This window comes from Chroicocephalus ridibundus, chromosome 1, assembly GCF_963924245.1.
Source record: "Chroicocephalus ridibundus chromosome 1, bChrRid1.1, whole genome shotgun sequence".
NCBI lineage: Eukaryota > Metazoa > Chordata > Aves > Charadriiformes > Laridae > Chroicocephalus > Chroicocephalus ridibundus.
The window spans coordinates 125,328,629-125,352,577 of NC_086284.1; the positions used below are offsets into that span (position 1 = coordinate 125,328,629).

The following is a 23,949-nucleotide window of genomic DNA, read 5'->3' on the forward strand; positions in this document are numbered from 1 at the left end:
AATAGAATGCCATGGGAACGTATACAGTGTACATTCATGGAAGAGACAATAGGTGTTTTATAACCAGCTCACCACGTGATGCTTAATTAGCACAGGTACTCTGCAGAGTGAGGAAGACATAGGAGCTAAACAGCTGCCAAGTGTAAAACTAAACACTGACCCACTATCCACAGAAGAAGAAAAATGTACCTGGACCTGGAGGCCCTATACCAGCTGATTCCTTTAGAAAAGCAAGCCAGCAAATAACAGAGAACACACTTCATCTAAATACTTTAATAGTAGAATTAAAAGCCAAAATATACAGTAAAAGTAATTGTTTGTACTCCTGCGGTGCCTTTCACCCAACTGTTCCAAAGCATGTCAGCATCTCATACTGCCTTTTCATCTGCAAGTCCAGCTCTGGGTGTGCTACTGTTTGCACTTTCCCAACAAAGAGAGGTGTCAAAAGTGGTATGATGCAAAGGTAATCTATACAGAGAAGGGGGATAATCTGTCTTCCCTAAGGTCTTCTCGATCATCAGTATCAGTGTTACCTATCTTATAAGTGGGGCACTGAGGCACTGGGGATCTTGATGTCTGCTTTCACAAACAGCAACCATCCAGTATCAAGTGACTACTGCTTAAGGCAAATGGTTAAAAACAGTTGAAAAGCCAACGTGGGTGACACAGTTCATGGTTTACATCAGTTCAGCTAACTCCACTTTGGGTAGAAAGAGGCAGGCTGATCTGTTCAGTTTGTGTGTCAATGAGATTGTCAGCTTTTCAGTGAAATACTTAACCTGTTTCAGAGGCTTTCCTTTTCTTCCTCTTAGTCTCTGCCAACTTTCTGTAGACTCTCCAATCTGAGGTAAAGCTCAGAGAGGATTAATTGGCAAAACATCTTGGTACTGAGAAACCTGTTCTTGCAACTGATGACCCAGCCGCTGTTATCTGAGTTTTCAGAAGATGTGAATCCGAGATTTTCCTGTCTCTGACATTTCATCTTTCCCAAGTTTAGCAACTTTTTCATGGACTTCTTGATTACTTCACGGAGATTTCTTCAGTTGTACTCAGAAAACAATCCTTAAGAGAACAGTACTTTTTCAGGAACGACAAAGATGCAATCCAGCATTCAGAGAGGGCAATCCGTGCTTTTTAACACAAGGTCATTTTCCCAGGGGATGGATTCTGAGCTTCATACACCCCAGAAATGTGTTTTCCTCTGTAGCAGGATCTGGCCCTCAACTGCTCTTGGTTCTGTTGTCAGGTGCAGTAGGTAGAGGCAGTAGGAGAAGTCTTTGTGTTCCTACATGAGGAAAACATGTAGGGAGGCCACTGTCACTGACAAAGAGCCAGTCAGGGAATGATGTAATGATGTAAAAAATGCATCTTTTTTAGAAATATTATTATTGTTGCTGTTTTGAAATTCCCTTTTGTTCCCAATAATCTGTCTTTGCCTATTTCTCCTCTACATCCTTAAACCCACTTGCTACCTGAAGATCACTAGCATTGCTAGTTCAGCAATGCTGCTGAGGTCGTCTGGCACAGGAACAGCCTTGTTCAAACATCAGGCAGTTCTTGGATAAGCTCAGCCACAGGATTTGTTTACGCAGTGTCACATACTTCTTTAGCCTGGACCACAAATCTTGTACTGTTTTTATGTGAAGCCAACACAAGCCTGTTCCTTGTTGGCCTCTATACCACCACATGCATTGCTGTAAATATTCAGGCTGCAGTTGTTGCAACAGTGAAGTTCTTCAAGACCTTCTTCCAAAGATGGCAACTGCCCTATCGAACAGGACCTCATCTATCATGTGATTTCTCAGCAATTCTCACTGGAAGTTTTCAAACTTTTCTTATGTCATGGCTGGAAGAAACATTATTCCTATTCAGAAAAACACCTAAAGCAGGCCCTCTAGGTGTCCATGGATCTTATGGATGTATGGCACCTCAAGCATGATTTTATGAAATTTCCTGACTTAGGGGTCTGGCTGAAGGGCATGTCTCACTAATGACATGTCAGTTTTAATAATTTGGCCATATGAACAGCTTCCAGTTTTATCTGAAAAGTCCCTGTTGCTCTTCTTTCACTCTTACGTCTTTTTTACCATGGTAGGAATGGCCATTAAGTTTTCAGTCTTGACCAGGACAGTTACGATTTGAAAGTTAGAATGTTTGTGGTTTGTGAGCAGAAAATGAGCAAGGACATTCGTGTTCAAAGGTGTTAGGTGAAATTAATAAAAAGTCAACCATAAAATTGCCTAAGGCTTGGATTTCTCAGAAAAAAAGCACAAAAGAGTCTTTCTTTTCTTTAGCTTCCTGCAGTCTTGCCTTTCTGTGTAGCTTATTCCCATCACACTTTTGTCACAACACTAAATCTGGTTTCCAATAATGCCTGGAAGAAAATTAATGATACAGAAATTAGAGGAGTTAATGCTTGATTGCTCACTGTGATAACTGGAGACATGAAGTTTAAACTGAGAAGAGGCTGACCAACGTTTTTCTTCCTCCAGGATCGTTTACATGCAAAATATACCACAACAGTGTAGCACATTTTTATGGGCGGTGCAGAATGCCCTCTCTTTCTAGGTTATGAGAGATCCTAAATAACCAGGTGAAGTAAAAGATAGTAAGGTCATTATGAGAAACAGTGGCAAATGGTGTTGCAGCTCTGATAAAATTAAGATGCTGATCTCAGCCAGGCAAGTGTCAATTCCACTGACTTACATACCTGGAACTGACACCAACATTGGACCTAGGATTTTCAGTCTTTCTCAGCAGCATAGTAATTGAAGGGTTTTTTTGATAAGTTCTGAAAATGTTTTAAAATTACCAAAACTTGTCCAGTGTGGGCATAGGCTTGAAACTAGGTGGGATTTTCCCTAGTACCAAGTGATCTAGGAGCATAACCCTAACAGAAAACCAGCAGAACACATGTTCCTAATCACCTCAGCAATTTGAAAGGTCCCACGCTGGTGCTTGGACAAGGGCTTTTAACATTGTTCACACAGCAGCTAGTTTGAAACAGGAGCAATATTTGGTGGAATTCACTTCGTCTTATTTTATCTGTACAAAATAAAGCATATAAAATGGGCTAGTTGTCTACACTCACTGAGCAGCTGATGCAAAGAGACAAGCACTATTCGAGATCAGGTCCTCCCACCACTCAACCATTTCAGGATTAACAAAATTGATTCTGATGACAGAAATAAACATTCTTAATGGAGTGCAACTCAACCTACAATCTCACTTATTGAAAATGGTGGGTTTCATACATTCATGGATTTGCATACACAGATACTTTTTGCTTCCAAGAGCTGAAGAAGAAATGAAAGATCTGTAGGCTGAACCTTTTAGTAGATGACTTTTAATACAGTGAAAACCAGACATTTTATTCATAAATTTTGAGCATTGCCTCCTCTTCTATGGATGAAATTTGTTTCTTCATATTTCCTTTCCTTAATTTTTTGTCTAAGTGCAAGTTTCAGCAGCTAATCTTCTGGGGTTTTTTTGTTTTGCTTTGTTTTTAATGTACTATCCACGAGGTAGACTATGGGATAACTTCCCAAGAAAAGTTCTAGAAATCCTTGTTGCTTCAGACATTTTAAAGGGTTGACTCATGAGTGATGATTATTATAAGGGAACAATCCATTCTTTGCAGTTCTCTTCTGTCTCTGATTTTCCAAGCGTTTTCATGGTAGAAAACGGTTGTGTGTTCATTCTCATTGTTCATTCTTTGTATTGTACAATATTGTAAACGGTCTGCGATTACCAAACCTGGAATTCCTTCAGGAATCAAACCACGTTTTCTTGTAGGAATAAGTAGGTATTCATTTAGGACAGTAATACTTTAATTATAGCATTACATACAGAGTTAGAGCAGTATAATGCTTACATTATTGTAAACGTAGTCATGTCATATTCAAGGGAAAATGTTTTATCTGTGAGTAATACAAATCCAATTGATTCGATACTCAGAAAGGTGCTCATCTCAATATGTTGTTGATAAAATCAGCTTTACTGTTCTCCCCGTTGGTCCCATAAGCGTCTTTAAAGTTACATGTGACAGACCAAGACCAAGTAATTCATTGTGGCATCTGGAGTGCAAGATGAGTTCCGTTCTTCCTCTTAGCAAACCCTGCGTGCCAGGACCCTGACTCTGTTATGCCGCGTCTGTGGAAGTAGGGATTCTATTTATGCAAGAGAAGTCCTGAGAAAGTGAGCTAAAACAGTTTTCCAAATATTTGCACATCTTAAGTATGAAAGGAGGCCTGGAGCCAACATCTAGTCCTTTTAGTCAGCTTCACAGGGCTTAGCTCCAGAGCAGTGCTGCTTTATCACCCTCCGCAGAAATACCATGAAAACATTCCGTAGATTATTCTAAAAGTTCTGTTATCATCCTCACTTTAGTGGTGCAAAAAGCCATAAAACTAAGGCTTGGAAGCAGATAGGGGCCAGGTCTTAAGTTTAAGTTATTACTTCAGTTTCCACAGTAATAGGTGGGGTATTTCGCAGTGGTGCAATCACATCATCAGTGCAAAGCCAAAGTAAGTGTTATTTAGGCCAAACTTTGTTTATGCCTTATTTTGCTCCAAAAATACAACTGGCTCCTATCAGCATGGTTCTAACTCTTCTCTGTAAGGAGACATTTTAAAAGGCTGTTTATTAAAGCGACATTACTGATCCATCTAGTCATTCTGCCCTTTCAGTATCGGTCGCATATCAGCTTGTGTTTCTTTTGGCAGGTTCATCCTTTAAGTTTGTTTAAGCTCCTGGGACTGTGTGAGCTACAAATAATGAGAGAGGGGAAGAAAAGAAGAGCTCTAGGGATGGTCATTCTTTTTCCTTTCATAAACTATGTGTGGTGGTAGGGTGGAGATGATGTAGTAGAAATTTATTTCCTCTTCTGTCTGACTGAAAGGTGGGGTCCTCTTCGATTTTGGGTGGCTACAAAGAAGGTGGAGACTCTCTTTTTTCAAGGAGTCATATGGAAAAGACAAGGGGTAATGGGTAAGTTATTCCTAGGGAGATTCTGATTGGATGCAAGAGGAAAATTTTTCACAATAAGAACAATCAGCCATTGGAATAATCTCCCCAGGGAAGTGGTGGATTCCCCAACACTGAACACTTTTAAGATTCATCTGGACAGGGTGCTGGGCCATCTTTGTCTAGACCATGCTTTTGCCAAGAAATGTTGGACAAGAAGATCCTTGAGGTCCCTTCCAACCTGGCATTCTATGATTCTATGATTTGTCCAGACAAAAAGCAGGACTCTTACCTTCTATCATTTGTTAAACTCTGGAATAAAACATGCTTACTCTTCCAAAACTTATCCAATCCAGGCTGACTGTAATGTTTCCTTGAGGAGTCTCTTACATGTATGCCAGTTATTTGTGGCTTTTTGGAATACTGGAATATAAGAGAGGCAAAAAGAACAAGTGTCTCTTGAAGTAATGTTGTCATATGCTCTTTAACAGAATATCTGAGAACTAGAGTCCTTTATGCAATATGCCATATTGCTTGTGGTCAGAAGTTAAGATGCCTGAATTTACGGTATAACTTACATCTCTGTTTTCCCTCTGAATTTAAGAAATACCTTATTTGCCATCTTCCTTCATTCAGGGAGATGCCACAGTCATGTTAATAGCTAACGTTCCTAATACCTATATGCTTTATATTGTCTGTCTGGAAAGTACAGTTATTAGTCCCATTCCTATGGATGATATATTGATCTTTTGTGCAAGTAGTAAATTTTATTAGAAACAGAAATACCTAAAGTAGTCACTTTTTGGAGACTGAGAAAGAGAGGAATGACAGCACAATGGTAAATTTCAAGTGCAGCACTTGCAGATTTGTGCAGGTGAGCAGTATAATTAGCACAGAATCACAGAATGGTTCAGGTTGGAAGGAACCTTAAATATCATCTAGTTCCAACCCCTCTGCCATGGGCAGGGACACCTCCCACTAGACCAGGCTGCTCAAAGCCCCATCCAGCCTGGCCTTGAACACTTCCAGGGATGGGGCATCTGCAGCTTCCCTGGGCAACATGTTCCAGTGCCTCACCACCCTCACCGTAAAGAACTTCTTCCTGATATCCAATCTAAATCTACCCTCTTTCAGTTTGAAGCCATTACCCCGTGTTCTATTATTACACTCCATTACATTATAGCAGCTGCGGAACACGGATTTCATATCAATGATTCATTCTTGAGTAAGAAACTAAGTTTTGAATGTATTTTAACGTATTTAGCATTTTCTTATTGCTGTCATTACAGCCACCCATTATTGTTCAAGAAAGGATGCTCTTGTCGATATAAGAACCTTTTACTATAAAAGGACTGATAATAATTATGATTAGAATTTCCACACTGGAGTTACACAAGTGCTCACAACTTGAGGCCTGTTTATTTGATTGTAGGGCTCCTGATGAGAAATACAATAAAATGAACACCTTTTTCTGATAAATTCATTTCATCCCACTTGTCAGTCACGTGAATAGCAGGGTTACTCGAAAAGCTGATCATCTGCAACACAATCTTTTCACTAGAGGGCAAAATAGAAAGGTAAACCTTGTTAATAGCGAAGGAAAAATAATAAGCAATAAAAAAGAAAGATTGTTTTGTATCCTTCATTAATGACAAGGATGGAAACCTCCAGTTAATTTCAAACCATGTTTGTGCCAATGCAAAACTGTTATTAGCACAAAGTAATGGCTTGCATAGAATAAGCAGTCTCCATCCATTTCCATGAGGAAAGGGACATCTTACTTGTTGAGATTTGCCTTCTTCCAGCTTCTTAGACTTTGGTATGTGTTTGATGTGTACCCAAACGTTGCTTTTAAAGGTTTTTTTCAATATTGAGGATAGAGAAAAATAGTTATCCTTAGGTAAATAATGAAATCTTTGTCATCAAATGCTGAATTTTTGTGCAAGTGTTCTTTCACATGAAGTAAACCAGACGTCATGAAGTGCAAAATGAAGATTAACTGATTCTGACATTAGCAGTGTACATTTAACACAGAGAAGTAATTGTTTGAGTTATTTTCTTTGTTGTAACTCAGATATAACTGGGAAAAAACCCACTGTTAATGTATTTAGCATTTTTATGTTGCTGGCATTACAGTCTTCCTCCTCTCATCACCTGAGTATATTATTAAGCTTTCAGAAGTTGTTCCTAGTACCCATGCATGGTAGTGAATACTTATTTATAATTTGGGGGATCAGCTGTTTTCTTCCTTTTAGTAAATGTGGGTTCCATTCACATGTTCCTTATTTTCGTGGTATCAAAATGCTAGAAAATATTCACACTTAGACGAAAAATAATCTGGGTCAAAGACAAGTGAACAGCAGAAAAGTCCAAGTATTTAGCACAAAAATGTGAGAACAGGGATGGCTGGCCAATTACACTTTGGAAACAATTTAACCAAATAAAATTACTCTGAGTTAATCTACTTTAAAGAGACTTTGCACCCAAGAGTGCTGCTAGTTTATAAATGTACACCTGGTTCTGGAATAGTTTATGTTCTAAATATACTATTCCTGAGAATATAATTATATTCTGTGGCTGAATTTGTAATTGGATATGTTTGAGATGTTTTGTTGTAGTTAAATTTCAGCTTTTCTTAGCTTTCTGGACCACTCCCCAGTGAGTGCTCAAGAGATTCTTAAAAGAAAAGAGGATTGACGATTCCTAAGCTGTCAAATACTGTGTTTTTATGAAGCAAAACATCTTAAACTGAAAAAAGGAGATCAAAGTGCAATATTACTATACTAGCCCATGGGAACTGAAGCAATAGTGTAACCTTCAGTGACTAGGGCCAGAGCACATCCAGTGTTAACTTGGGGCAGACCCAGTATTGGATTAGAGCCCTCTATTTTTGTTACTAAGAAAGTTCAATTACTATTATGGCAGTTATCCCAAGGCTTTTTTTTTTCCCTCTTCCTCAGCTTACGCTGCGTGATAATAAGAAGTTGATCCCTGTCACAATAATCAAACAAGGTAAATTTGTATATTTTTAAACTGATACCTATACTCTGCAAGAATAACTTGGAAAAAAAATTCTGACTCTGATGTGAATGTCATAAAAGTTTCCTTTTAGAATAGGTGGAACCTTGCAAAATATTGTATCCTTTAATTATGAATACTATTGAGTTGTTACTTACCTATATTAATAAAATGAGCTATTACATTGCATTACGAACGATGACTTAGTTGAGTCATTGGATGGATACAAATCAGTTCTGATTTCTGCTCGTATCCACTCTTTTTCAACTGGATTGTCCAGTTACATTGATCTCCCAGCTGGGCATAGCTTGATAGTCAGGCATAAAGAGCAGCAATATGGATAAGATTCATACTATCAAACTTTTTTGTGGGTATTTTCAGCTAAGTCATTGACTTAGACTCCCTTCTTCTCCTTTCCCTGGTCAGTGGAGAGAGATATCTACAGTATACTTAAACATATTACCCTTTAGAAATGCCTGTTTCTCTCTAGTAGTGGAATGTAGTATAGTAGTATGATCTTTGAAAATTAACTACTTAAAGATAGCTGATGGAAAATGAGCTGCAGGTTAAAACTTGCTAACAGAAATTATATTATGAATAATTTTAAGTGAGAAAATCAAGCAAATTTTCTTTGACGGTAGTTCACAGTTCAGCGACAGGAGTACACTGGAGGGTGGTGTGAAAGCAAATTATGATAATTACCATTAAAATATGACTGTGCTGGCATTTCCTTCACATGCATCTTTCAGAGTCATGAGATGGCCTGGAGTTTGCCCTACTTTAACATAAACATAGAACGTAATTTTTCACCGAGGACATAAAACTGATATGCTAGGGGAAAGAAGAGATGCACAGTTAAGAGATGATGTAGAGGAAACACAGTTTGCAGTCTCTTAAACTGAATGCAAATACAGAAGGATTAGGTTGGTGTCCTCATCTCCAAGTATTAAGTTGAGGAAAGGTTTTCAGAATGCTGAGGCTTGTCTCGGGTGTGGGTTTGTTTCTTGTTTTGTGGGTTTTTTTAAATGATTTTCTAATACCCCTGTGTTGTCTCCACAGTTATTCAAAATCGGACGCAGTCAAAAACTTCAGATAGTTCTTCTCTGCCAGGAGCAATATTAGGTGACTAGAAGATATTTTTATTATTTTTCCTCATCTTTGGCTGAAAATTAGAACTGTGTAAATACTTCTAGTTTTCTTAATCTTGGTAGTTCTTTCATTGCATATCAAAAGGTATTTGGCAGCCACTTCAGACAGTATTTGTTATATTTCATGGTGGTACAGATGGTGCAAGGATGATGTCACCTAAGTGAAATAAAATCATTTTATTGTCACAGTATTTAAAAGAAGATATTGTCCCTATTTAAGCCAAGAAGTTCTTTCATACTTCAAGTAAAGTTCTGGGGCAAAGATCTGATTGAGATCAGGGGTTGTTCTTTTTGGTTTTATTAAGGTAGTATGATAACATACAACCTACAGACACAAACCTGTACTGATATGTTAGGCTATAGTGATGTATATTATAACTTTCCTTGCAATTAGATCTTGATGTTAGACCTTGGGGCATAACTGTTTCCCTCAAGCCATTCAGTTTCATGCTTTCTGTTCTTGTTTGACCTATATATGCACATCATGCACCTTGTAACCCATTTATTCCTGGACTCAGGAAGGTGCTTAATGTATTGATGTGAATCAAACAGATACTTACTAACCACGTTTGGTGTTGAGTCTTCGTGGCCCACCAGACAGAATGTCCCAGCATCGGTGATAGTGCAGTATTCCAGTGTTGTATGCTCCAGTTTTCAGTTCTGATTAATCATGAAATGGTGGTAATACGGCGAGTGGTGTAAAGGGGAAATAGCACCAAATGGTAGTGATAATTACTGAATAGAACTAACGTATTTCCCAGATACTCAGATTAAACACCCAATGGTTCAGTAGTAGTTACTCACCTATCTCAGATGGAAGACTGTGTATTTTTCATCTCTTCTGGAATTAATGGCACATATCTTTCTGTGTAGTGCACCTTATAGTTCCAGGTCTCAATGAAACTCAGCAGAAACTTCCTCCTCTCCTGACAATAGATGACATACCTCAAGCATCCAGGAAAAAAATGGGTAAGCAGAAATGAACTAAGCTTGTGTTATTCGTCAGCAGTATCAGAAGCATAGTGATGTGAGATCGTGTATGCAAGCAGAAAAGTCCTCTTTTTTTTTTTCTCCTCTCTTACCTTCTTTTTTTCTATTTGTTTAATTAATTATTAGCTTGGGCTTATAAGGATTCATAGAAATTCACTTATTTTAAAACATCTGGGCAGGTTTTTAAGGTACCTCACAGCTATTTAAAAGAATATGCAGTAGCTTTGATCTGGCAAAAGATCAAAAAAGAAGAAAAGAAGGGAAACCAGTCATGTTTATGGCCTTAGGGATTTTGTTTTGTTTTACAATGTAACTTTTTTTTTCATAAGTTATATCTTTCAATATATGTCTTAAAAAATTAAATTTATGTGCCCATTTGAAAGAATAGATTTTCAGTGAATTTTAATTATATGAGTTCTGGCTTGAGTATATGTGATAAATAGTTTCACAAAGAGATTCTTACAATTATCTGTAATTAAATCCATGAAAAACCATAGCCAGAAATTAGAACATTTCAGCACAGGTTTCATTTGTATCTATCTTGTGAATATGCCTGAAACCCGCAGGAAAAAGAGTAATTGAAGCTTTTGTTTAAGATCTGTAAACTAGCATATCATCTGTGGCTAGCATAATTGTGGGAAATACAGCTATCCTTAAAAACCTTAATAACGCCTCCAGTGCATCTTTCACAGATCCCTTGAGTAGAGTTCTGGAGCTGATGACTTTTGGCTTGGCTACTCTTAATACTTAATTTGAACTCTGAACAACTAGGTCAGAATTTTTTCCTTTCTTATTTTTGCTGTGTTTAATTTACTCTGTTGCTCCATTGCTGGCCCATAGCACATTCTCAGACTGGCTTGCTTTGCAATAAGAAAACAGCAGTGCTTGTTTCTGTTAAGATATTGTGTCCATGTAAAGGTAGATCTACACAGTAGAATACTATTTGAGTGTGTTTTACTAAGGATATGTTTGAACTGAGGCTGAGTTCCTTAACTATTAGCATCTGGAAGTATTTACCAGCATTTGACAGACAAATATTGTTAGCATCATCTGTGGCTATTGAAAATTAGGCTAAGTGGAAAAACTTAATTGCAGTATTTACTTTTGAAACTTGAAACCATTACTGGTTTTCAATCATGATGATAAAATTAATCACATGGTTAAAAATTACTAATATTTTCTTTGAACAGCAAGCATAGAAAACAAGGTGTTTATTGTTACCAGCTTGGTTTTAACATGTATATGATGTGCAGGTAACAAAGGTCCCATTAAAACTCAGTAGACCATATTTTGACAAATCCGACATACCCCTTACATTTAATAAACCATATTTTAAGACTTCCAATATTAGTTTTGGACTGCAATATCTAGAACTTTTATATTTCTTTTCATTTTCTACCAGTAAAATTGTATCTTTCTGCAGGAAAACAATGTTGTGTTTTCAGATAGGTCATAAGGTTCAGTAGCATGTGCAGTAAAAATGGCAAAAAGTGACTATGAGCAAAAGATTGGGAAAAAGACAAAGGTAGCTTCAGTTGTCCTAGAGATGTCCTGCTTCCTCAGTTGAGGAAGTTTAGAACTTGGTAATTCTAAATTTAAATGCTCCGATATGCTTGAAATAGCTGGCGTGATGCCAGTTTGGAGCCACTCTTTATGGTAGATTACACAAACACCTGTGTGAAAATAACAAGGGCAGACAAGTGATGGTTTGTTCTCTTCTGTTTACTATGTGTTCCTTACCAGAGAACATGAAGTACATGGGTGTAGACACAAGGGACTACTGGATTTCAAAGGAGTGTAAAACATGGAAGAGTCATTGCTTGGAAAGCAAAAATACTCTGAGAAATAATTTAAATGTACAAAATAATTGACAAAAAGACATATTGTCCAAATCTATACAGATATCTTTCACTGATACCTGAGAATGGTGTATGTCTACAATAAAATGCAATAAGGCTTATGCTGTGTGTGAAGTTATGATTATTTATGTTTTGCTGACATACTGCAACTATTTTAATTCTGTATTATTTAGAAAAGTCAAAATAATGCATCACAGAATATCACATTTCTTGAATTCTCAAAGTATTTTTTTTCATTTACTTAGTCAAAAATTTACTAGTTTTTTTTTTTTTTTTAAAGAGTAGTAATCCAGAAGAAAACCCAGAAAATATATTGCCTTAGTCCTCAGTGGATAAAACCCAACAGGTGTATTATTCAAGTCAAAATTAATTAATTTTACCTATACCCACTGCTGGAATATCTTTGTTGGAATAGAAGGCTATTGTCATACCATTGTAATTGTTAGAAGTAATGTAAAGGAAAATAAGGACATGACTACTGTGACAATACCATTCTATTTGAAAATTTATTAGACTATTCTTGTATAACGCTTAGAACTGTATTACATCTTTGAATTTTGAAAAGTATTTTTGCTGTTAATGCTCAAATGCTAGACAAATGAAAAACAGTCAAAACTATTTTGCACTGTGAAAGTAAGGATTCGTAAGGCACTAAAGTTGTTGCTTTAAATTTTTTTTTTAAAGAATCTTTTAATAAACAAAATAATACCAAAACCGCGTGTGTTTAACACAGCTAGATAGATGTGTGTACTGATTGTGCAGTGGAAGTTCATTGATTCCTAAAAGTATTGAGCTTTCCACATTTGTCCATGTTGGTTTATTTTGGCAAACTGAAGTGGGACAGAAATAAATCTGTAGTAGAACAGAGCAGATACAGCTTTGCAATTACTCTCTGACGTCTTTGTCCCTTTAGCTAAGAATGAAACTCGAGTGTGGCCTGCTGAATCCAAAACACCAGAAGTTCAAGAAATCTCCCCACAGTCCCTCCCAGGTAATGAAAATTCTATTTTTAGAAACTCTGTGGAATATCTTTGCCAAATATATAAACTAAAATTAAAGCCATGTTTGTGTTTCTTAATCTGCAGCTAAAGGCAGTAGTTGGAAAACAGGAGGATAATGTAGCTGAATTAGTAGCCATGAATGGTAGATGTGCATAAAAATCTGAATCTAATTTTGGAGGAAAGTTTCAGATGCTACAATTGTTAGGTTTATAAAAACGCTTAGAATTAGAGCCATGTCTTTGTGGGGTGCTGGATACCTTGAAATTGTGAAGGCAAAATAAGAGTTTTCTTGTGATGCACCTTGAACTTCTGACTTTTATGAAATACATGAAGAAGAAAACTCATGATTGCATGATTGTGCAAAATGCATGTATGAGATTAAGATGGAACAGTCTCAGTAACAAGCTCTATTTCAGAGGTGCAGATTATGACAGCATGATGTTCCATTTAAGTTCCGGTTTGAACACATTAATCTTGACTGCACTCTCTCTGTGGACTTACTGGTCCTATTAAAATTAATGAGGGCTGTTCAGATAGGAAAGGAATATAAAATTTGATCCTAGACTCATATTCAAGGTTATGTGTCTGTGAAATGTATGTTAACTTGTATATTTGGAAGATTGAAGTTTTTCATCATCTGCTTGTGGCTGAAAAAATGTCACTTATTTAAAAGGGCATACTCAGATGCTAATTTCTTAAACTGGTCGAAAACATGAAGTGACATTTTAAAACTCACAAGATGTACTGCCTCCATTTGCTTAGGAAACAAGTTAGTGTAACATAAATGGACTATTTTATCAAGTTGTAAGACAAGTATAGCCCTGTATTTTAATATTTGTGATCTGAAGGCAAAAAGATTGGAGAGTACTAAATTGTTCAGAGTCAAATGATGAAGAGTGACTTTCCAGCCATTTCATTCACTCACATTTCAGAATTGTTTAAGTAGACATAAACATATCTTCATTTTCTGTAGTCTGGCTTTCGTCCTATAACTGAGACTGAAGTCTTGATTCTGGTGTCATTAGAGACAATAGTTGGCTTCTGACAACTTCTTTGATTAAAGGAGAGAAAGGAGGCTTGAACGGTGTCAAGATTTAAAATGAAAAAATAATTTGAGGGGAGCAATACAGCAGTTTGCTTTGGTTTGGTTTAGTCATGTTATGTGATCTTGCTGGCATTGCTCCGTTCCATCCATAAAGTATTTCCCGGCTGGCTGAAATGGTGTAGCACATTATTCCTTTGACATCACGTGATTCACACAGATACTGCCCTTAAATATGACTGCATTTATTTTATTCCTTAAGTATATCAAAGATACCATGCTTTACATAATCAGACCAGCTCAGTCTTTATTAAAACAAACAAAAAAAACCCTCCCAAAGAATATGTAGGGTGTAAAAGAGACGTAGGATGAAGTAATGCAGCAAAACCATGTAATGATTGACAACCATCTTTTAGATGGTTTAGAAAAAAATCCATCTTTCTCTCTGAAAATGTTTGCAGAATTTTATCTACTTATCCACTCGATAGATAAGATTACTTGTTACATTCTAGTTTTAACCATCAGTTCTTCTCTGCAAAACTTTCATATGGATAGCTCTTTTCTGTTCATCCCAAATATTAAGAGGAAAACAAAGCTACTCCTCCACAGAAATTTATTATCTGAACTTCATAGTTTTAGCATATGTGTAATGAACATCTTGCTTTTAATTGGAAATTTGTGGATACTTTTTAAAAAATGGTAAAGAATATTTTTTCAATTTTTTGGTTGTTTTACAGATCAAGGTCTCTTGTGGACTTAAATTCTGAAATTATTTTACTAAATTATTTACTTTGTCTAAATAACTGCAGAATAAGCCATCTATGATTATATTTTACAGAATCACAGAATCACACATAATGGTTCAGGTTGGAAGTGACCTTAAAGATCACCTAGTTCCAACCCCCCTGCCATGGGCAGGGGCACCTCCCACTAGACCAGGCTGCTCAAAGCCCCATCCAGCCTGGCCTTGAACACTTCCAGGGATGGGGTATCCACAGCGTCCCTGGGCAACCTGTTCCAGTGCCTCGCCACCCTTACAGTAAAGAATTTCTTCCTAATATCTAATCTAAATCTACCCTCTTTCAGTTTGAGGCCATTGCCCTGTGTCTTATCATTACACTCCCTGAAAAAGAGTCCCTCCCAATCTCTCCTGTAGGCCCCCTTTAGGTACTCGAAGGCCGCTATAAGGTCTCCTGGGAGCCTTCTCTTCTCCAGACTGAACAACCCCAACTCTCTCAGCCTGTGCTTATAGCATAGGTGCTCCAGCCCTCTCATCATCTTCGTGGCCTTCCGCTGGACCCATTCCAACAGGTCCATATCCTTCTTGTGTTGAGGACTCCAGAGCTGGATGCAGTACTCCAGGTGTGGTCTCATGAGAGCAGAGTAGAGGGGCAGAATCACTTCCCTCAACCTGCTGGCCACACTTCTTTTGATGCAGCCCAGGATGCAGTTGGCTTTCTGGGCTGCACCAATATGTTTATAGAACATATTGTGGAAGTGAAAACTGAATACATAAATTTATATAATCGTCTCTCCTGCAAAACCCTAGTCCTCAGGCTTGCTTCATCTAATCAAAATACATCATTCCTTGTGGTGGAATACACTGGTTAATGAAGTAAACAGTGTGAAATCTGACACCAGAATTCATATATCTTCTGGGGAGGAGAGAATCAGTCCATTCAGTTTCCTTTCCTTTGTGTTCTGTATTTATGTTTTTGTACCTGGCATGCAGTAATTCTAACCATAAACATCATCATGTCTAGACATAGCACAGAATTGTAGGATTATGATGTTGGATAGTGTTTTTCATTGTACGGGCTGAAATATTTGGAATAATTTTCATCTTCCACTTCATGCTTCCTCTGTGGTTTTGCTTCCATGTCTCTTTTTCTGTGGTGACCATTCGTTTTAGTCATTCTTTGTTGATCACAGCAGCAATGTCTCATGTTAGAGTACGTCGCACTATGTACATTAAAGAATGTATTCATTGTGGTTACAGTATTTTAGTTAAAAAGAAAAAAAAGTAGAGAGTGGCAGGAATCAGGGAGATCAAAGTGAATCCTTTAAAAGAAAAAAGTGTAAAGTAATTTCTGTCTAGCCATTGCATATGCAAGTATAACTTGAATACTTCAGCATTTGAGCCGGAGTTTCACAAGTAACTTAAGCGAGAGGTCTGAGTGCTGGCCTTTTGCAAGGGTTGCATTTGAGAGACAGGATAAGACAAAGGCACAATTAATTGAGTTTAGCAATAGGATCTACTTCATTATATTTCATTCAGACTGCCCTATTTGAAGATCATACTGGATTCTTTGAGTATGGCATAGTAATTATTTGCTGTGAAAGTGTTAAGGGCTGGAGGGCTGGTGCCAAAAGTGGCAGCAAATCACTGATTTAAAAGGAGCTGTGTGCTGTAGCAGCTGTTGTATCACCAGTCATACAAAAAGGCAAGAAAGGATCGTGAAATATTTTAGCAAGCAGACTGAGGCTCCATGAGCTGGGCTGCTCTTGTATTCCACTGAGTCTTTGTCAAAGGGTGTGTTTTGTGACGTGGCGCAGCTGAGTAACTTTTTTTGGTGTATTTGCCAGCCAGGCATCCCATCATTTTCTTAATTTCAGGCCTCCCCTCCCTTGGCTTGCACTTCCATGGAAAGACTGGTTAGTAAGTTCTTTCATGCTTTGTTTTTGCCAGGTTTGTTACAATATTTTCCACTTAGGACTAATTTATACTTAACAGAACACCACAAATTCATAATGCCTTTTTTTTTTCATCAATATTTAAAATACTGTCTAATATACCTCAAGCTACCACTACATTTTTTTCTCTCAGCTGAATCAAGTGTGAGCCCTTTTATTAACTTCACAGGGAAACGAGCTAACCAATAGTTAGAAATATTAGCACATTTGTCTAGGACATGGAAGAACTAGTTTTTTAAAAAAAAGAGCAAGTTTTTTATATAGAGCAATTTCTTCAGGTAAGATATTGTACCAGAAATTTATCAAAGTAGATTTGTGAATTAGAGAATAGGCTTGAACTGAAAAGTACCACCTGTGAATCCAAAGTAGGGTTAATGTTTAGTAATGTTTAGTAGGAATAACTCCTTTGTTGCCATGTTTCCTAAATTCTGTTTCTCCCGTCCCCTGAAGGCTTCCCCTTGTGCTCATGTGGGATATGAGAAGGGGTGAGATTATTGCTTCCATCAGAATATCTTAATTCCAGTTGTGGCAGAAGAGTGGAACATGTCATCCCTACAATGCTCTGTGCACAACAGAGGAGAGCCTGTTTTTTGGTCCCAGTTCTAGGCATGCTTTTTCTTGTTCAGCTCGCCCAGCTAACTTAGCTGACAAGAGAAGTGCTTCATACAAGTGTAAACCATCTGACCTCTAAAAAAACCTAAAGCATAATGAGTTCTAAATTTATGTATTTGCTTTTGGTGGGTTTGTTGGGTTTGTTGGGTTTTTTTAGTTTTTGTTTTTGTTTTTTTTTCATGATTACATTTTGCCAATAAGAAATGTTAGCTTTTGAAACACTTCTGAGGTATGGGTTTCTTAGTTGTTGTTTCTGGGTCTCTTATGGGTGAATTTTCTTCCACAAACTTCATAGAGATAAATTTCTTCAACTTCTCTGTAGAACAAAATCCTCCTTCCACTGATGACAGTAACAGCACTGTAACTGACTTACTAGAAGCTGAATTGGGTCCTAATAAGGCGGCATCTGCGGAGATTCCTGCTTTTGTGGCACTGAAAAGCACCATACTCCAAAGCAGAAAATACTATAAAATGGCTATAACTGTAGTAGCATCTATGTAACTACTTAGAATCTGGAAAACAGTATGTTTTCTTTGGGAAATGAAATAAGCAGCTTATAAACATACATGATCACTTCTTGCTTGAAGCATGCTTCGTAGATTGTGGAAAAGGCATGGAGAGCATGCTGGAAAAACAGAAGTGACTCTCTTCTATTGTATCTCAAAAAGAAAGTGATCTTTTATTAAACTGAATGAATATTAAAATTTAGTGCTATATTGATGCTGATCACTGATACTGAAGTTCTCCTCTAAATACCAACATATGCTAATTACTGTACAATTTTCTCTGTGGAAGGAGTTAATGCTCTTATCACATTCAAGGCTGAGACCTTACCATCCTGTGTTCCACATCAATAAGCTTTGTCATTTTATAATCTGGAATTACCTCTTGTATGTACTGTATGACTGATTAAACACTGTGGGACCTCCAGCAAGATGGGGAGGAAAAAAGCGATCCCGATTTATATACCATAGGAATTAAATGTTATGTGAAACAGCTGGAAGAGTATAATTATGCACTAGTTTATTAAAATATGGTCAGCAATCCAGTTTAGGAATATTTAATGTCAGTTTAATAACCTGTCCATGCTTTACTCTGAAGATGTAGAATTAGCAGAATGAATGAAAGTCAAAAGCCTATTTTTTTTACCTCAGTACCTCAGCCGATATTATTACTAGAAAAAATGGAAGAGCCAAGGTGTTCTAGGTGAATCTTTATTCTTTTCATGATAATTTTTGTATTAGAAGGATTAAAAAAACAGAATAGCAGGGAAAATATTAGTAAATATACTTTGTAATGTAATGGATCTTGTTTATAATGTAGAGCTAAATGAATTTGGGAGGCTGTAACAGAAGTACAGTGTGAGCTTCTGATCTTAGCTTTGCTGTTTGTGACTTCTAGTTTCCTTTGCTTATGTAAAACTGCAACCAAATAAACTGAAAATATCATATAAATTTCACATCTGAAAACAAAAATAAATATTAATCATGATGGATTCAAGCTGCTGCAGAAATTATTCTAATCAGGTGGCATAAAATGGTGGTAAGAAAAGCAGCAAACTTTGGTCAGTAGATAAAGAAAAGCTCAGAGGGATTCTAAATTAAACAAAGCTTCTTTCTTCTAGCTCAGGCTGAGAAAAAACATGGAACTGAGGAATTTAAATCAACGCCTAAACCCGAATTGGTACAAACTCAAAATATACTGGGTAACTAATTTTATTGCTTTTTACCTTGTTTGTACATTAAATGCTTTTTTCACCTCCAGCAGAATTTTTCTACTACTTGCTACATCCCTTTTGTATTGACTCCAAAGGAAGTCCTAATTAAAATTTTCTGCTTCCCTTTGTCTTTCCAGTGACTCATATATGAAACATAAAGGAGGATGCATCTAGCTCTGGCTGAACTGTGGTTGTTATACAGATGATTATTGCTAGCAGATTTGACTGTGTGATTCAATTTTATTTTTAAAAGTAATGCTTTCTTTGTGATCTGCATGATTGACATCACATAAAATTTCCATCATTAAAATTAACCTCAGTGACAGAATTGAAATAATTACCTCCTTGATTTTCTTTTCACGACAGGTTCCTTTACGTAGCATCAACAATGATGCAAAAGGAAAATTTTATATTACATGTGACATGATATAATTGTATTTGTCCCGGAGGAAAAAAGAATTCTACTGCTTTTTCACAGAGATGTCTCAGAATGAGAGATTTCTGATCTAAGTAGTAGTATTGTTAGTTTTGTGATTTGGATCAGCTTCTACTTACTTCTTGCATTCAGCATTCTAAGTTCTCCAATGTTGATTTTGTTGCCTGTATTTTAATCCCCAAACCATGCAAAATTATTAGCACAAATTTAAACTTGAGGTTGTATTTTTTAATTTATTTTTTTTCTAAACCAAAGTTTATCAACATTTGCAGGATTGAGATACAGATCTTCCCATGAAGGAGACTGCTAATGCTTCTCAATAAACTTATTTTTACGTAATCCTGTTGATTCATGTTAATGTCCTACTCTCTCTTTTGTCCTTTTTCATTTACAGTTGCAAGCAGATTTCCAGAATATACTGAAGCTAACCATTAGTCAATCTAATTTGCTAACTTTCAATAATTTCTTTAAGCATAATCAACCTTGCTTTTAAAGATTAAAATGTGAAATTTAATGAAAATGTGTCAGTGCTTAATTTCTAACTAGGTTGTCATAGTTACTGATGGATGTTTATTACCAAATTCCTGTGATTGATGGATCTTTCTATCATGATTAGGGAAAAGGTGTTTTCATTCATGTTTCACACACCTGTTTAAGTGATGAAGTTAAGTGTTTTTTTTCTAGGATGGAACTACTTTTGTTTTATTAAGTATCATTGGTTTCAGGAGTGAGTGGTTTATAAGCCAAAATATAGTTCCATACTGTCTTGTAATATTCTTAATCAAGTAAAGCCTTGATTATTTCTTTTATCATAGCTTCTAATGAAATACAGCCATTTCCTTCTGGATCCAGAATCTCTGAGGCTCCAAAAAGTCCATTGACAGAACCTGGTAATTACTTTCTATGTAAATTTGAGTAAACCTCGGTGGAAAATTATCTCATTCTTTTGTCGTTTCTGTGGCTTGTAGGTTTTAATGCTTCAGCTGCAAAAATATTCTGTATGTAAAATATGGTAGCCATTAATTTTTTCTTCACAAAATTTGCGAATGTCTTCTTTCATTCTAAGTGTGGTTTTGCTTTATTGTTGTGACAGGATGCTCCAGACTAATGCTTCATTTAAAAAAACCCAAACAAACAAACAAACAAACAAAACCTCATGAGGATATATGGGCTAACTTTTATCTATAGAATGATGATGGCAATGTATACTTCGCTAAAATCTGTACTCTTAGTTTTCTAATTTTCTTGGAAGTATCCCATAAGCTTCTGAGACTGTATTTCACAGTTGGGAATACTGTTCCAGCCAACATCAGTGCTGTGGAGTTTCATGTAGTTTGCCAAATACTTGCATATTTAGTTAAAATAGTGCCATAATTTGTAGATGTTATTGTGGATTAAATATTCATAAGTGTTTGCTTATTTCTGGATTCATTAGTTGTTGGTGATGAACTTCAGGACACATTTTCAAAATAGTTTTACCTGTGTTAGGATCAAAATGTTATGGTCAAAATCTTCTTATGGGCAAAGAGGAAACATACCTTTTCTTTCTGGTTTTTTTTTTTTTAAAGCTATATTTTTCACATATATACATATACACACATACATTTATCTGTATGTAGACATGTATAGACATATGTATTTACATATATGTATGTGAATATACCTGTATATGTATATAAAGCCAACAATTTATTTTTAGTGTAATGGAAATCTTAACAGTCTCAAGAATCATCATTAGTCTATATTTAACACTTACAGTAAAACAGAGAATATGAATGCACATAGAGTACTTACATACAGAAACCCCCTCAATAACAGCAGTAATATAGTTAAAATAATAACACTCAAACCTCTTAGTTTCTGCTCTTTTTCCTGGTGTTTTGCACACCCTTCCATTGCACCTCTGGGTCCTAAGCTTGGTCATTTCATGCTTGTGTTGGTGACGAGTGGGGATGTTTCAGCAAAGTGTGAGCATCTGGAGTCCTGTGCTGGGAGGAATATGATGTTCATGTTGATGATTTCTTCCTCCTCTCTTCTTTCTTTCTCTCTTATGACACCTTATATCTAAATTTACCGTATATGGTGCCAGTTGTATATGTTAGATAGTATTTCTGTGTTCTTGTTGTTACTCGTAAAGTAATTTTTGTCCTGCTCCAGGTGCGCTGTTTATGGTATGGGGTCTCCAGTGCCAAGCCTGGTCCCCATCTCTTATCATCCCATGCCTGCGTTCCTCCCCTCCATATCTTGAGTGTCCCCTTCTCAAAACCGCTGCTTTGATAACAGACCTATATTTCTCTACTCTGTGTCATTGTTCTAGTCATATATATCTCATTCTACCTAAATAACTGCTCGTTGCTGCTGTCTATGTAAACAGCTATTACACTAGTTAACTGGAGTGACCTTGAATCAGTATGGATTTATATTTCACTAAGCATTAGTCAATAAATTGTCATAAAGTAGTGCTGGTTTATTTAGGTGGCATACTTTTACTTAATGCATTCTGCAAAATTTTAAAATCATTTCCAGGAACAGCTCTCACTTTTTGAAATGCACATTTGAACCAAGTTCTCAAAAATGTGAAAACGATCTTCACAATTTGTTCTTCGCTACAATTTTTGACAGCTCTTTTCCAGATATGTTTGAGGGGATGGAGATATATATTTGTTTTCACTGTAGTGAAAAAAGTTTGTTTAAATCCAATTAGTGGCAGCATTGGAGAGAGACACACACACATTTGGTGATTTAAGAACGTATTTGCTATAAATGTAGCTGAAAACCTGAAAATTATTAAGGATGGGAAGTATTTTTGCTTTCTGCCGGGGAACAATAACCTAATCCTATGTTTGTCTCAGCAGTAAAGGTAGAATAATAACAACAATTGAGGCAAAATACATGTTTCATTCAAGTATTTATTCTGGTTTTGTGCTCATGTTTTCCATTCCTGCCAAGTAGTTCCACTTAGTAAGTGAAATTTAATTACGTGAGGCTGGGCCCAGCCATTGGGTCAGCTGGAGCATCTGTGCTCCCCGTGAAGTCAATGCTGAAGTCAAAGATATTCTGTGAGAGCGAGGAGGGGGAGGTCGTACAGAGGAGGTTTCTCTGCACTGTGCCTCTGCCTGCCTTGATCACCTGCTGTCATAAAATCAGCAAAGAAAGCAAAATTTAATTTCTGAAGTTTAAGTGTGTGTGACCTGTATTCTGCCCTAGTTCCCCTGAAGACTTTTTTTCTTTATTTTTTTTATCTTGATTGTACCAGAGGGAGACATCTCCTTTGTTTTCTAAACTTTCTGTGTGGTCGGTATATTTTGAATTCAAACCTTTCTGAAAAGATAGCTTTGTTAACATGCCTTCAATGTTCTGATGCCTTTGGGAGATCTCTCATAGTTCTTGCTGGATGTAAATGGATCAATGGAAGCTTTTGCCAAAAGCTGTGAATCATATGGCTTTTGTTGGTTTTATTTTCTTCTCTATAAATATAGAATAGAAATCAAATAGTTCCAGTTGGAAAGGACCAACGATAACCATCTGGTCCAACTGCTGAGTCCAGCTATATCAGGATAGTAACCTGTGATCATATTTGTTAATGTGAGAAGGTGGATTGTAAGTAAATGGGGAAGAAGATCCAATATATGAAATAAAAGTCTGATCATTTTTTGGCTTATATTCATATCGCCTACATTAGGAATGAATCCTACACGTAGTTGTTTGAATGTTTTTCTCAATCTCAAGCATTCGGAGAAGTTTAATTTTAAAATTCTGATATAACTGCTTTTCAGAAAACCTCATCCTGATAAAGACCAATTAAAAATACAGATTGAAATTTTCTCTTTCAAATATATTATGATCTAAACAGACATAAGTGACTGGTGCAGATAAGTTTACCGGAAAGAATGGTACTTACTGGTCTGTACACAGAGTTGAATAGGATTTGTTTCTTAGAAGCAGGACAGTAGTGCAAAACCTACACATAGTGGAAACTCATTCATGATGGCCTTTAGGCATGAATGCCCAATTCCACCTTGATTCCCTGGTTTCATTAAAGCACACTTCAGGTTATCCATACTTCAGTGCAAAATAACCATAAGGTTTTTGTAATAGTCTTCATTACAACATAACAAATAAAAGATGCTGTTTACTAACTTTCATTATTATTTCACTGACTTCATTGTACTACTCTTTTTTTTTATCTTTTCCCATTACAACTCCTTTTAAAGTAGTTATACATAACATAATAGTAACCAGTTTATAGAGACCTGTGAGTGCTGTGAAGATCAAATGTATTGTGTTTGGGTTGTAGCTGCTTTACTGTAAAGAAAAACCTCTTAAGTAATACGGATTCAGCCTGATTAGATAATGTATGCCAAAGTTTGAATGGTGTAAAAATTAACAGAAAGAAGAGACCTTCAAACAAACCAAAAACTTGCTACTTGCAGCTAAAATTAGATTTTTTACCACTTGCAAGGAGAG

General features: G+C 36.5%; 1 protein-coding gene across 2 annotated transcripts in view; it reads left to right on the forward strand.

Moving 5' to 3' along the window:
• The window catches only part of ABI3BP (ABI family member 3 binding protein), a 162,415-nt gene that overhangs the window by 47,479 nt on the left and 90,987 nt on the right, over window positions 1-23,949 (forward strand). For both annotated transcript variants that reach the window (XM_063350175.1, XM_063350184.1), the window contains exons 7-12: window positions 7,926-7,977; window positions 9,043-9,105; window positions 10,005-10,100; window positions 12,894-12,971; window positions 18,954-19,034; window positions 20,298-20,372. In XM_063350175.1, the coding sequence (XP_063206245.1) occupies window positions 7,926-7,977; window positions 9,043-9,105; window positions 10,005-10,100; window positions 12,894-12,971; window positions 18,954-19,034; window positions 20,298-20,372 (445 nt within the window). The remainder of the gene's footprint in view (window positions 1-7,925; window positions 7,978-9,042; window positions 9,106-10,004; window positions 10,101-12,893; window positions 12,972-18,953; window positions 19,035-20,297; window positions 20,373-23,949) is intronic.